This window comes from Lissotriton helveticus, chromosome 3_1, assembly GCF_964261635.1.
Source record: "Lissotriton helveticus chromosome 3_1, aLisHel1.1, whole genome shotgun sequence".
NCBI classification, from domain to species: Eukaryota; Metazoa; Chordata; class Amphibia; order Caudata; family Salamandridae; genus Lissotriton; species Lissotriton helveticus.
The window spans coordinates 736,210,682-736,225,181 of record NC_136061.1 but is presented as its reverse complement, the minus strand read 5'-3'; the positions used below and the strand labels follow the sequence as shown (position 1 = coordinate 736,225,181).

Here is a 14,500-nt window from a genome sequence, read left to right as displayed (position 1 = left end):
CATGGTTTCGTTACGAATTTGATAGCAGCAAACCGTAATTAGTGAGTTCGGCAAGCACGAGTGATCTCGTCATGTTAGACCGACAGATTCACTATGTATTTGGAGATTTAGTTCCGAACCATGGGTTCCATTTTGTGCATGGCAGCCATTCTTTGGTTGCTCTCACATAGGCCGTCGACTGCGGCCAAACGAGTCCTTGGTACACGTACACGTTAGCTCGAGTTCGTGATGACTTTTGGATGAACCAAGTGAACTGACCTCGTTGCCTGAAGCTGACCTTGCTAAACCAGTTCCCTGATCAAGATTAAGAATCAGAGCACAGGACATTGTAAAGTTTAATATGCACACACATCCCTTATCCTGCTCTGTATCTGTTTCTGTTTCTTCTTTTATGGCCTCTTTATGACATGGGTTGTGGTCCTTTATTATGGGTATTGTCCGACTTATGTAAGAAGGAATGTTGGGCTTTTCTGTATAATTATTGGTGGGCCGGACAACCGAAAAGTGGGTTTGCCGTTATGCGATACCTTCTGTAATAATGCCTATGATTGGATAAGTTGTAAATAATGGGTGTTTGACTGGAATGTGATTTTTTTGGCATAAAAGGGATGACTCGTTTTTACAAATTTGAGCAGTCTCCTACGAATATACGCGGTGTTGTACTTCGTGGACATCTGTTTCTGGCTGCAGCCAATAAATCCGATCTCTGACGCCACCAAGAAGTATCTCATGTCTCTGTATTCCAAGACAGGTGAACCCGAAGACTTTGGGCGTGCCCCTGGCGCCGCTGGGTACTAGAAAGCCCAGTTTTTCACCCTGAAACCGGTCCTATGATGCTTGTTTCCAGTCCAGGGAGGACCTGGCTTGGCAGTTCGGGCTGGGCTATTCCCATGGGGAACAGGGTCAAGACTGATTTGCATATGGCTGGGTCTAAACTGGAATGGCAATAGGGAGCAAAAAAGCGATGGATTTAGGCCCAGAGATCTGTACTGGGGTGAATGTATGACATTCTTCAGAATTATGTCCATCATTTGTTCTTTTGGCTTAAAGCATCGGGCAAAAGGCTATCCCTTTTCACCCATTGGTCTTTTTGTACTCTTTGAGACAACATTTTGCATGGCCACATGTGCACATCTGCCTGAAACTGATTGTACCTTATTGCAAAGGAGTGTGCACTAGTCACTTTAGTTTAGCATTTTCTCCTTTTCTAGGCACCCATTTTTTGTTTACTTCTCTTTTACTTTTTTTTTTTTTTTTTGGGAGTGCCTAGTAGCTCCCTAGAAAATGGTAATGGGTCATTTGCTTACTATTCATTTATTCTGAAGTACAGTGCATCCCTCATTGCCCCTGTTTTTAAACCAGGAGAGCATCTTGAAAGGTGTTGCCCATAGTCTAGCAAGTTTTACCCATTCCAAGGTGACCGCCACATTCACAAGCAACATGTGGACCATCTTGGATCAGTACAGCATTTAATCGCTCTTCACAATACCATTTCTTTTTTAACTGCTCACTGCTATGTTTAATGTTTTACTTATTCTCAATTACATTCACATCCCCACCAAGTTCATATAGTAGCATTTTTCGGTTTTCTTTTATTCTTTTATTCTTTCATATGTTTGTTGGGTTGGTGTGTGTTTTATTGTGGGTGGGTGAGTGGATGAATGCAAGAAGGAGTCAGTGGGTGGATGAATGGCTGTATGAGTGCAAGGTTGAGTGACAGAATACTTATATATTGAGGTGTAAAAGAGGACTTTCAGTTATAAGCCAGATCTATTTGCATTGCCAGTGCTCATTTTAAAGCTAGCCTTGTGATACTTTCAAAGATGTTCTTCAGTAAGCACGTCTTTATTCACTTGCCAAAGCGTATAAAGAAATACTTTTTTATGAAGTAAAAAGGTAACATTACTAGCTCTTTATAAAGAGCTTCCACAAACAGCACAATATAGCGCAAGCTGTGTGAACCTTTGTTTCCCGCCCTCATTCTTCAGATGACAGAGCATTCAAGTATTCTTACTACTGCCACTACAGTGACATTTATCTGTAGCTTGGCTTTTGAGGCTCTGTCATTCATCAGCTGGCCCCTAACATACTTACACTTTGAATAAAGACGAAATGTAAGAGAAGAACAGAATGTTTTCTAGGTCAGCCAAGGAACATTATTTTTCAACTGGGGAACCATTAAGCAGTCTGACAGATTTATTGCATTCATCCATCAATGGCCTTCCTCCGTAGTACCACAACTTGCATGGTGGCCTGGAGCTAACACCAGTGACTGGCGCTCATCCTGGCAGCGTGTGGTTGAGGTGAGCAGCCCTGACTGTGAGAGTAAAACTTTAGGCCCCAACACTTATTTTATTTAGGAAATCCTTGTCCCACTGGGTTTTAATGAGAATGGCCCTGCTCTTGCTACCTCCCGCTTAGTCTGTAACCCTAGTAATATTTGCAAAGCGTACCATGTATATTCATGGGGAGCAGCAACCTCGGTGATTATAAATTTCCAAAGAAATATGCAAGTCACACTCACCAAATATCTAAATATTTATTAGAAAAATATGTATAATTGTATCCTCCTTTGATTAACATTCAAAATGTAACACTTATACAGCCATTCCTATAAGCGCTGATATCACACGATGTTGTATCCCAGATGCTGGGCTTCTGAGAATGATCATCGGTGTACAAGCATTGTTAAAATAAATCACTAAAGCCAACACGGGCTTCACGGTTGTGAGACACTTCTTTGGAGCTACAAAATGACACTACTAATGCTTACTGATTTTCATTGATCATTCTCATCTATATCTGGTCAATATTGTTCTCGGGCCAACCAAAATGTCTCCTTTCATTTTACATTGTTTGATCCCCATGCATAATGGGGCTTGTCAGACCGCAAGTCCATCACTACACATTGCATATAGAATCTAGCGATCCAAAGATATTCCTTGCGTCCCAATTCTCTCCAGTGTCACCAGATAATCACACATCAAAATCACTTATCTTCAAATGTCCATGCCACTTAGGAACATTTCTAATAAATATTTAGGAATATGGTTATTGTGACTTGTATATTTCTTTCAAAATATACAATCATTGAGGATGTTGCTCCCTATGAATGTACCTGTTACTCTGAAAATCTTACTTTTTTTTGTTTACATATTAGGCACTGTTCTATGCTACAGTTTGAAACACCCATTTACACGGACCCTGGATGCCCACTTCCCCAAAAGAACAACTAGCTGGAGGGGCAAATGAGATCCCCGGTTCGGGTCTAGTTCGCGCTATATAAAACTCTGCAAAAAAAAAAAAAAGTCTTTAGACACAGTACATGCAGGCAGTGATCGGGGCCAATGATGGAAGTGGGTAGCAGCTTCATAAAAAGCTTTAGACCAAGGTGCTTTTTAACAATACAAATAATGCACTCGGTTCAAGCAAGGATTACACAAAAATTCTGGCACACAATGTATTATTTGCATGAATTTATTCCTGATTTTTTTGGTCCGCAGTTTTAGCATAGTACAGCAACAGAGGTTTATCTAATGTTCATGTAAAGGGTATGTGTGTCATCTGAGTCTCCCCTTAAAATTTTACAGGGGCTGTTAGTAGTCCGGTGAATGGAAAACACAATAGGTGTACTGCTATTGCTATCTCTTCTACCCATCTCCTTTTGGAAAGGTGTTCTATTCGACTGTTGCAATAATCAGCCAGATTCCAGTGGGACTGTTGTTAAACGTTTCTGGAGAATCTTTCTCTGGATAGAAATAGCATTACAAGGTTTGATTTAGGGAAATTAATTACATTTGTCTTTACAAAGGGACCTAAGCCACAGTTTCTTTCATATTAGCAACCTTTCTACAAGTGATAAGATCTTGAAGCACAATTAATTTTGATGGTGTTGGACCTGGCCCTCTCTGCCTGGTGGAGCTACCAGATAGCTAAAGAGGAGATTGATTGTGGACTCCCCCCTCCCCCTGCCGTCACCTACCCAGCCAGACTATGGGCAGATTTTCCCCTCGTCTCTACGTCCTATTTTCCTCCTACCGCTTTACCCTACCCCCTTACCCTTCCTTGCTCCATTCACCTTGTCCCCTATGTTCTTTAAATGCTTTTCTTGATACTTATGTAATTTTTAACTGATGTAAATTGCAACCTTATTGTTCCTCATGTAAAGCGCTCTGCTTCCTTCTGGTCTAGCCAGCGCTATATAATATCTCATTAATTAAATATGTTCCCATTCAGTACTCTTTCTCTCTTTGTCTACTTCCCTAGCTCCTATCCCCTCTCCCCTGAATCTCTCCCCTAGCTTGCTACTCTGCCTAGCCCCCTGTCCTTTGTGCCCTTTGACTAAGCACTCCTTCTCCCCTTGTTGGGGAAAAATCCAATATTTATACTCTGGAGTCTCAGCGAACCCGCTGAGAGAGTCCACTGCGCCAAGGGAGCCACTCACAGCTGAGGTATGGTATGGCAACCCTTGGCAAAGCACTCCCTCGCCTCTTTTTGGGGAAGGATCCAGTATGTAGGCCTTGGAGTATCAGAGACGCCTCTGAGGGAGTCCACTGCATAAAGGAAGCCTCTCGCAACAGAGATAGGGAAGTGATACCACTTCCCCTGGGATCACAGCTTACTGGACTTTGGACATTGCTTTGACTTGTCTCTGGTTTGTGTCCCCACTGTCGTTCTTCTCCTCTTTCCATGCTGTGTCTCTCACCCTCCCCTCCTCTCTCCTGCCTTCATTATCTGTCTACTTCCCCTGCTCCTACCCCTACCTCCCTCTTCCCATGAATCTCTCCCCTTGCTGCTCTTCCACTTACGCATTTGTGCTTATTGTTTATCTCTACCTTACAAGTAACTATGTTGCCATGCTCTAATAACTGTGTAACCTTTGGAACAATGTACCATGTGACTATGATCTGATACTCATGTAAAGTGATCTGATACCTCCGGGTCTAGCCAGCGCTATATAAAACCTTTAAAATAAAAAAATTAAAAAATTGCCTTTACCCTCCACATTTTTCTACCTTGTTTTGCTGGTATTAGGACTCTACACACTTACTCCTTCTAACCAGTGCTATAGTGCTTGTGCTCTCTCCTTTAAAAAATTTAGATTTGCTTATGCCCAATCCGCATATTTAATTTACTTGTAAGTTCCTTGTAAAGTGGCACTCCATGTCCCCAGAACCTGTGAATTGCAGTCTACTAGTGGTCCTGCAGTACTGGTTGTGCGACCCACTTAACTAGTGCTTTAAATATTTCTCAGGATTGTCATTGCAGAGCCGCTGTGTGCAGTTTTAAACTGCCATTCCGACCTGACAGAATATAATTTTTTCCAAACCAAAGCCTTCCTTTTTAATACATATAAGCCACCTGTAGGGTAGGCTCTGAACAGCCCAGAAGGCAGGGTGTAATGTATTTAAAAAGAGCACATGTTCAAAAATGCTTAAATTAGTTTTTTACTACTGCAAGACCTATCTCTCCCAGGATAACATTGGAGGTGCCTTATTACAAGTTATAAGTGCAGTTTCCAAACAGAAAGCGATAACCAGTTCATGTTTGGTGTCTGTGGACTCCCAAATTAAAATCCTAACTAAAGGTGAAGTCGTATTTTAAATTGCAGTCCTGGAAATCGCACTTTTAGAAAGTTGGCATTTTCTTGCCTTACCCATTTGGTACCTGTGTCCTGACTTTGGCCACATGGCTGGGTGTTGTTGACAGGTGATCTCCCAGACAGTCACACAATAGAGGGATTAGGTGTGCCTGAATGGGTTATCTACTGGCAGGATGGGGAGGTAGAGCTGAGCACAGCTCCTCTTGAAACTGAATAGGCTGTGCTCTGCCTTCACACAAAGGTCCTAATGACCCTGCATTGTCACTTCAGCCAGCTGGGAGCCAAGGTAAGGGAGGCAGAGAATTCCTTGCACTTCAAAACTACTGTTTAGAAGGTTCTCCCACCTTACAGAACCAGGGTACCAGGGAATAAAAGATGGACCTCAAACACCACCACTTCAGTACACTCCTGAAACTGTGGATATTTTGCCAGGAAGGACTGCTGCGCTGCTGAAGGACTGCCACTCTGGTGGACTGCCCTCTGCTGGACTCCTGCTTTGCTGTGCTGACTTGCTGCCCGCTTGCCTGGCTAAGAAGGACTGGACCTGTATCACTTAAACCCAGATCCCAGAATGACTCCAAGGGCTAGTTGGTTGGCCTCCTGATCTGAAGTCTCAGGGATATAACAGGCTTCCATAACATTGCATGTGCACCTGGACTCTGCCATCTGTGAGTCTACCCTGCCAGGTGGTGCCACCACAGTCCTGGACCTTTGGAAGTAGGCTTAAGGTGCTTTACCATCCTCTGTGGACCTAGCGGGATCGACGCATTAGCTCTGATGTGCAGCGCAACCCTGAGCAGAACTGACTCATCTGTGCCCGTGTAAGGATTGAACCCATCGCAAAGACTTGCATCGCCGCCACAGCCCGCATCGCCTTCAGAGCCACCACTGTGCAACGCATCCTCGGCGCAGGCACTCGCATCTCTTGTTGACAATAGGCTTGACAATGGACTCTGGGTCGCTGTCTCGCAGCTCTTCGGAATCGATGCATCGCCCCGACTGCACACCACATCCCTGCTGCTGGTCTTTGCATTGTAAGCGCCATTAACGGCACCGTTGATGAAACAGGACCTCACATGGCAGCCTTGACACATCTCGGAACTGACGCATCGCTGCTTCTGCGCAACGCATCTTTGATGCAGATCCAGGCAATGGTCCGCAAACCAGGATTTAAGGTACTCTGATCAGTTGGCCTAACTGGGTCCCTGTAGCTGGCCCACGCTCCATCGGGGTTGTCCTGAGCTTGTGACCTTCTCCCAGTCCAAAGTGATCCCAAAGGGGATGATGGACGGAGCGTTTGAGCAAATCAAACACTCACCCCCAGTCAAATAATCTGGGTTTAATCCATCATCATTCTTTAGCTCACTCCACCACCTCAGTTCAGACATGGCCATATGCAAATCAGTCTGACCCTGTGCCTCATGGTTACAGTCCAGTCCGAACTGCCAAGCCATGTCTTCCCTGGACCGGAAACAAGCATGGGACACAGGGTCTGTATGATATTGTTCTGCATTCTGTCCGTCAACTGTTGTTTTTGCATTTGTCACCCCGAGTGAGACGGGTATGCTCAGACATGAGTCCTGTGCTATCCAAGCCACTGGAATCAAGCTATCCTGGCTGATGAGGGCTGAAAGCCCTAACCGGTCCTAGGATGCTTGTTTCCAGTCCAGGGAAGACCCGGCTAGGCAGTTCGGGCTGGACTGTTCCCATGGGGCGCAGGGTCAACACTGATTTGCATATGGCTGGGTTCAAACTGGAATGGCATGGTGAGCAAACAACCAATGGATTTATGCCTAGATCTCTGTACTGGGGTGAATGTATGACATTGTTCTGCATTCTGTCCATCAACTGTTTTTGCATTTCTCCCAGTCCAGCATGACCAGATATCCACAGTTGCTGCTTTAAGCCTTTTGGCACTATTTTCTCTAAAAAACCTTACAAACCAATATCTTAGGTTCTACTAATTGTATTTGTTTCGTTCTGGTCTTGCTTTCTGTATTAAATTCTGTTGCTCTAACCCTCTTGTGAGCTTCTTTTGTGGTGTGTGTTCACTGTGTTACTGTTCTAAGTGTTACACAAATACTTTACACATTGCCTCCAAGTTAAGCCTGACTCCTTTGTGCCAAACCAACATGGGCTTAAGCACAGGTTAATGTTTGGGTATGCTTGTGTCTCACCCTGACAAGAATGGGGCTCCCTCCTTGACCAGGTGTCACTCCCCAGTCAACCAACAACCCAATTTCTTACAGAACGCATAAAGGCAAAGTCACAGTTGCAATCGCAGCATAGGAGCTCATCCTATACTCATGGAATAAGAGACAGGGGGCCTTATATTTCAAACGGTATTTCCCATTCTGTGTCCATGGGGAAAATGCGATAGTACGTATGGTTCAGGGTTCCTTAGGGGTACAAAAGGGGGTGGTGATGGACGGAGCATCTGAATCAATCAAACACCAGGGTTCCTTAAGGAAATGATTCCCAGGAGCAATAAAAGCTATTAATCCAACTACAGCTAATTTATCTAACTTGGCTTTCAAGTCTGGTCTCTTGGGGGTTGTTGGATCTCAAACTTGTCATTGGAGCCTTTTATGGGATAAACGAGAAGAGTCTCAAGTATGTACTGTATGCTGGCAATAATTGCTGTACTCCTGTTACAATCTGGAACTGGAACCCTTGTGCCATGATGTTTAATTGTTTCACCAATTTCAGTTCCAATAAAGAGAATTTCCCACAAATGGTGGCCTGTTGGTTCTGGATCTACTTCGATTAACTGTGTACTTTTGTAAAAGATTGTATTTTTTCTAAAAATCATTGATAAACAGGCACTTATCACTTAAACAAATTGTATCCAGTGGGTTCCTAAAAGCATGTTCCGCCAGTGCAAATCAAAGGGCCTTAATGTAAAGTGGTAGATTTTGTCACAGAGGGTGTACTTTAAAACAAAAAGGATGGGTCTTTAGCCTGTCTTGTACAAAAATATAAGTGGGTGAGTTTTGGAATTGTGCTCCTTCTTCGAAGGTGAGACTAATAGCTGATCATCTGGAGTCGCCCACAGGCAAAGTCAACTTGTGTAGCTCAATTAATTGATTGATAACTTTGCATGTGTGACTGTGGAAGTGGATGAATGATTGCATGATTGATTAAGTGAGTGCATTGCTTGGTAAATGCGTTCATGGAGGTATGGTTCAAGAAGTGTTGCACCAGTATTATAGTCTGAAGCTTCAGACAGTAGTGGACATAAAGTTTTAGAAAGGCAATAATTCTCATTATTATGCCATAGCAAGCATAATGCCTGGGCTCAGCTTGATTGTAATGAGAATACCCACAAAGTTTTAATACTTGCCATCTTTATGTGTGTTCTGATTTGTCCCATCACTTCGTGAGCATAACAGCATGTTCAGTTTTGCAACATCATTTAATAATCCTAAATACAGTTAAGTGACAGTGTTCCATATAAGACATGCAGATGTCACGCATATGCACACATAAATGTCAAGCATGCATACTGGAAAACTTAAAAACTACACTTCTAATGCTCGTCTCAGTTTTAATCCTGTGGCAGAGTGAGCATGGGGCTCATGTCTGGGTGTACCAGTTCCATATAGGGTGTCTACTGCAACAAACCCAAGGGGATGCTGAAATGCTGGGATTATTCTCAGCCATTGGCGATTTCCTGGCTGCATTCAAGACCATCTTTGATACTGTGCGATAGGGCACGAGCTCCACTCTGCTGCACCATGCTGAGGAAACCCAGATGTGCTGAGACCAGTCTGGTGTCGCTTGCTCCATTCGAAGGAGACCTGGCCTGCAAGGTCTCCATTGCAGTACATGGACAGTTCACCATCTGTGCACTGCGGGTGAAGCTCTCCCTAGATGGACAGTCAGTCGCTGACCTGCAGGAATAGGCAGGGACGTGCATCATCGAATGGTTGACTTGAGCTGACCCACCAGCTCGTTCTGTATGTTTTTTTGTGTTGACACGATCTTTGACAACCCAGCTAAGAGTAACTCTGAAAAACCTAAAAAAAAAGGCTTTTTTGAAAAAAAAATTAATGTTGACTTAGTTGAATTCTGTCTTATCTGTAGTCATTTCCTAGTGCTACACGAACTAGGGGATGGGTGCACAATTTAAGCATTCAGCTGATAAGTGTAGGCTATCTAAATGAGAAGTGGAGCACCCGAGTGGCACATGGCCGTAGCTACTTCCCTTTAATTTGTAACTACAATAAATTTGGCAACCAAACTGGGCTTCTTGAATTATTTTGAGAGAGCAGGGCACTGAAGCATGGCAGAGCACCAATTTTACAGGGTGCAAACAAGTTCGTTGTTAAAGGAACGACTTGGCTGCATGTATATAGTTGTGCTCTCTTTGTTTACTTTGCACTACATTTAACTGCTTAAAAACTGCAATCCATGAGGTACTTTCTTGGAGTATTTAAAGTATGTAAATATTTTTGCTGATGCCACAATTTCTTTGTTTTTTAGACTCGAATACACAGACCAAGGTAGAATCAAAAATGCGAGGTAAGCATGTGTCTGATGTGTATGCTAGTGCTGGTCCGTGTGCTAGGTATCTGTAGATGTCCTTGTTTTCCCTGCACGTTGTAGGTTCAAGGTCGTGCAGTGTGCTCCAGCGACCCATCTCTTCTAAATTCGTTTTTACTAGAGGTCCGCCATCAAATGAGACCTGTGCATCATCGTGTAAGCTCATATGGTGTGGCCTGCTTTGTGCCTGTGGCTGTAGATTTGTGTATTCACTCTATGAAAAAGCAGTTTCTTAAGTCCAAGGGCAGTAAGAACACTATTTCAGTAATTTCTCGGATCACTTAAGAGCGAGAGGATTTGTGTAGGTGGAGAAATTGGCCATGCCAGAGACAGATGACGCTGATTTTACCCCCGCCTATCATCTAAATATCAATAAGGTACATTTCCAGGCAAGGAAGGCCTCTTTTTCGATAGGTGTGCCTGGTGGCGATTATCTGCTTCAGTAGTGGCTGTGTGAGGTGCTAACTTTGAAGTGCAAACATTGTAAAGATTCTTATCAAGATATTTTGGTTGTAACTTGTTTACTCAGTGTTGATGCTTTATGATCAGTGTTGATAAGTTGTTACATAATGTATTGTGTGATATCTTTCTATTTGGTTATTTTGTGCTTTGTTTACGTTTCGAAAGTGTTAATAGAGTGTGATTCGTTAAAATAAGCGGTTGTTCTGGCGGAACATTTAATCTTGACTGAAATACTATGTTACACTGTATCTATTGTTGGTCTTCACAAGTCTCCTTCAGGCTAGAAGAAGACTGCTCAACAAAGCTGCCCTGGACTTTGACCATCCTTCACACTCCAAGTACACAGCAGCAGCCTGGTCAGTAGGGAACACATGCAGTGTCGCTCCTGCAGGGTGATCCGGGACCATACAACTTAACAGCTTAAAGCTCAACGGCGTGTATAAATGATTTGATTATTGGCCATAACTTACAACCTCTGTAGCAGAACTTAGTACTGCAAACATTATTTCAACCCATCCAGAGCCTGAGGTCAGTGATAAGTGAACACCTAGGGTTTTGCTACGGCCCTAATGTCCACACTTGCTTCCGATTGAACATATGCGTAGTGATAGTATCAAAATATTGCCCTAGTGTGTTGCATGCTGGATCAGATCATGCCATTACTGGGGCTCTTGTTGACTGGAAAGTTTGTCTGTTTGTGTATCTGGGAAAAGTGGCCCGTAGAAGTGTGTGCGGTGTGCCTTGTATTCTCGTTCTGGATGTAATGACAAGTGTGGAGTTCAGTTAGGAACCAACTTTCTGGTTGAGTGTACAGCCAGTAATGCTGGATAGGGCCACGTAGGTGTTGGTTCTCATTCTGTCAACAAAGAGAGGGACAAGGTAAGGCTATTTTTACCGGGGTCCACCGTACAAGACCTATGACTATGCAAACAAAGTGTAGTACACAGTTCCCCAAGGTGGTGTGGTATACCACAAGGGAGACACAGAGGGGACCACGTCCCAAGGAATAAAAGAAAGGAGCAGGGGAATCCTCCCTTTCGAGACTAAAACCCTCACACACCCAGCAAGCTAGGTGTCATGCTTCATCATCTGGGTTTTGCTCCTCGTCAAACTGCCAGTGCAATGTCTCACGGGCACCCAGATGGGGCTCTTTATTGGAGATCTTTTGTCCCTGCCAGTTGGTGCATGTGGGTGTGAGGGCCTTAGGTAAAGTGTAGATGTAAGGGAGTGGTGGTGATTAAAAAAGGTTAGGTAATCCACTACGTAACTTTATTGGTGTGGCTACCTTCTTAAAAACAGTGAGGAGAGATTACTGTCTGGTGCAAGCATCCAGAGGAGTACACTCTACCTAGTGGTCAACATGTTTCATGCATTATGTTCGAATTGATACAGCACAATTCATCAGGACCTAAATACTAAAAAAACTATCTACACGCTGTGGTAGGCGAATATTACCTACTCCACAGGATATTCAAGGGCAGGCAAGGAGTTCTGCCACTTCTTAGTGAAACCCTATTAGGTACAAATACATTGCCTCAGCGGTCTCCTCCCGCGTCGAGCACTTCAAGCGTAAGTACCCTTGTTGAAGGACAGGAGTCGTCGGTACACCTACCCTCACGGAACGTCGGTGTTGAGGAGCCGGAGCCAACCAGCCGCATGAAGAGTTGGGGGCAGTGGGTTGAGCAGCGGCTCTAGTGTACAGAGAATCTGATTCGAATGCCTGTGGTCTGTAACCAGATTTACTCTTGAACCAAGTAGGAAAGGTGGTCTTTAGGTGGGGCTAGAGAAAGTGTCGTCATGGGTGTATTATATAGGCTGAGAAAATAAGCACATTACGTATTGGCAGTGTGTGCTTGAAAATAATGGGGCTGTGTTCTAAGAAGTGTCTCTGCAAGGGACGTTGTAAAGCAGTCTTTGAAATGACACCACCCTTCTGAGCTCCTTGTGATGTTTGCATATTTTTCAAAGAGACACTAGTCAGAGAAAGTGCTTGGCATCCTCAGTTTCGGGATCTAGGTAGAGATGCAAGGATTTCTTTGCAGAGCATGGACAAATCATAGGTGTTACCCTTTTTTGACTCTGTATGAGTGCAGCCACTGTAGAGTACACAAGGTGATTTTAACTCCATTGTTGGGAATGGAATGCATTTACTCTTTGAACTCATCATTACGTGCACGTGGCATTGCTATGTGTCTGTGGTGAGCATCTGTGACCAGAGGCAATCTGTAGTTCTCCCTGACAAAGGCTCTGGGTGTCTGGGACTCAATTGGCAGCCACTGACCACCGTAGGCTAGTGGGCAGAGCCTCTGACGGCAGACCCAAAAGACCCTTCTAACCCCGAGCCTGCTCGAAGCCGCACTGACACTGCGGTGCAGGATGGGAGATGGGGAAAGAACTGAAATGTCTACGTTATGGAGGGAAGGCAGATATTACGCAGCAGACTGTGCCTGGAGTCTCCCTGTCTGTGCTGTATTACCACACTTCTAGTTCTTGCATTGTCCTGCTACGTAGTATACTGGTAAATCCGGATAATGGTGAGCAACCAGCAATGTGTTCCAGCGGTGAATTGTGGCAAGTGCATCACCCCTGGAGAATAGGTCTATGCTGGTTATTTGACCCTCAGAACGAAGCCTGTTTTCGGCAGGGAGTAACTCTTGGAACATGAACCCAACATGTTGAGAAACAGTTTGACAACAATTCCCCCCTAAAATAAGTCAGTAAAGCCGACAGGGAATGATGAATATCGTATCAGTGGGAAGTAGGGCCACAGAAGGCACATACATAATTGATGCACTTACAGACTGAGCCAGTCTCAGGGACTTGAGTTTCTGAGTTAAAGTACTGAATCTTCCTCTGTGTTCAGTTTACTTACTGCCATTAAAGCCAATGAAACTAGTCAATGGTGTCTCTGGCTAGGCTCGGACTTGGTATCTGGCTTAGAAAAAGACTCTTGTGGGTGGGAACAGCATATTTTTTAATTATGGCCTGTACACTGCTGGTGGTTGCATTTGCACATACGACAAGCAATGCCCCTCAATCAATCAATCAATCAAGCATTTATATAGCGCACTACTCACCCGGAGGGTCTCAAGGCGCTTGGGGAGAGGGGTCCGCTACTGCTCGAACAGCCAGGTCTTGAGCTGCTTCCTGAAGGCGAGGTGGTCTTGGGTCAGGCGGAGGTGGGTCGGGAGGGAGTTCCAAGTCTTGGCGGCCAGGTAGGAGAAGGATCTTCCTCCCGTAGTGGCACTTCGGATGCGGGGGACGGCGGCGAGGGCGTGGCTGGTCGATCGAAGCTGGCGTGTGGAAGTGTAGAAGTTGAGGCGGCTGTTGAGGTATCTTGGGCCTTGATTGTGTAGGGCTTTGTGTGCGTGGGTGAGGAGACGGAAGGTGATTCTCTTGTTGACCGGGAGCCAGTGCAGGTCTCTCAGGTGTCCGGAGATGTGGCTGCGTCGGGGGATGTTGAGGATGAGTCTTGCTGAGGCGTTCTGGATCCGCTGGAGTCTCTTCTGGATTTTGGCAGTGGTTCCGGCGTAGAGGGCGTTGCCGTAGTCCAGTCGGCTGGTGACGAGGGCCTGGGTGACCGTCTTCCTGGTCTCGGTGGGGATCCACCGGAAGATCTTACGTAGCATGCGTAGGATGTTGAAGCACGACGAGGAGACGGCGTTGACTTGTCTGGTCATGGAGAGGGAGGAGTGCAGGATGAAGCCCAGGTTGCGTGCGTGGTCTGTTGGTTTGGGTGCGCTGCCCAGGGCAGGGGGCCACCAGGAGTCGTCCCAGGCGGAGGGCGAGGATCCCAGGATGAGGACCTCCGTCTTGTCCGAGTTCAGCTTCAGGCGGCTGTTCATCATCCACTCGGCTACGTCTGTCATCCCTTCGTGCAGGTTGGCTCTG

General features: G+C 45.0%; 1 protein-coding gene across 3 annotated transcripts in view; it reads left to right on the top strand.

Annotated features, from left to right (window-relative positions):
• Window positions 1-14,500, top strand: part of BMAL1 (basic helix-loop-helix ARNT like 1) — a 659,821-nt gene that overhangs the window by 350,213 nt on the left and 295,108 nt on the right. For 2 of the 3 annotated variants that reach the window (XM_078680912.1, XM_078680910.1), the window contains exon 7: window positions 10,088-10,126. The exons of the other annotated variant lie outside the window; for it this stretch is intronic. In XM_078680912.1, coding sequence (XP_078537038.1) covers window positions 10,088-10,126 — 39 coding nt within the window. The remainder of the gene's footprint in view (window positions 1-10,087; window positions 10,127-14,500) is intronic. 3 annotated transcript variants of the gene reach the window in all.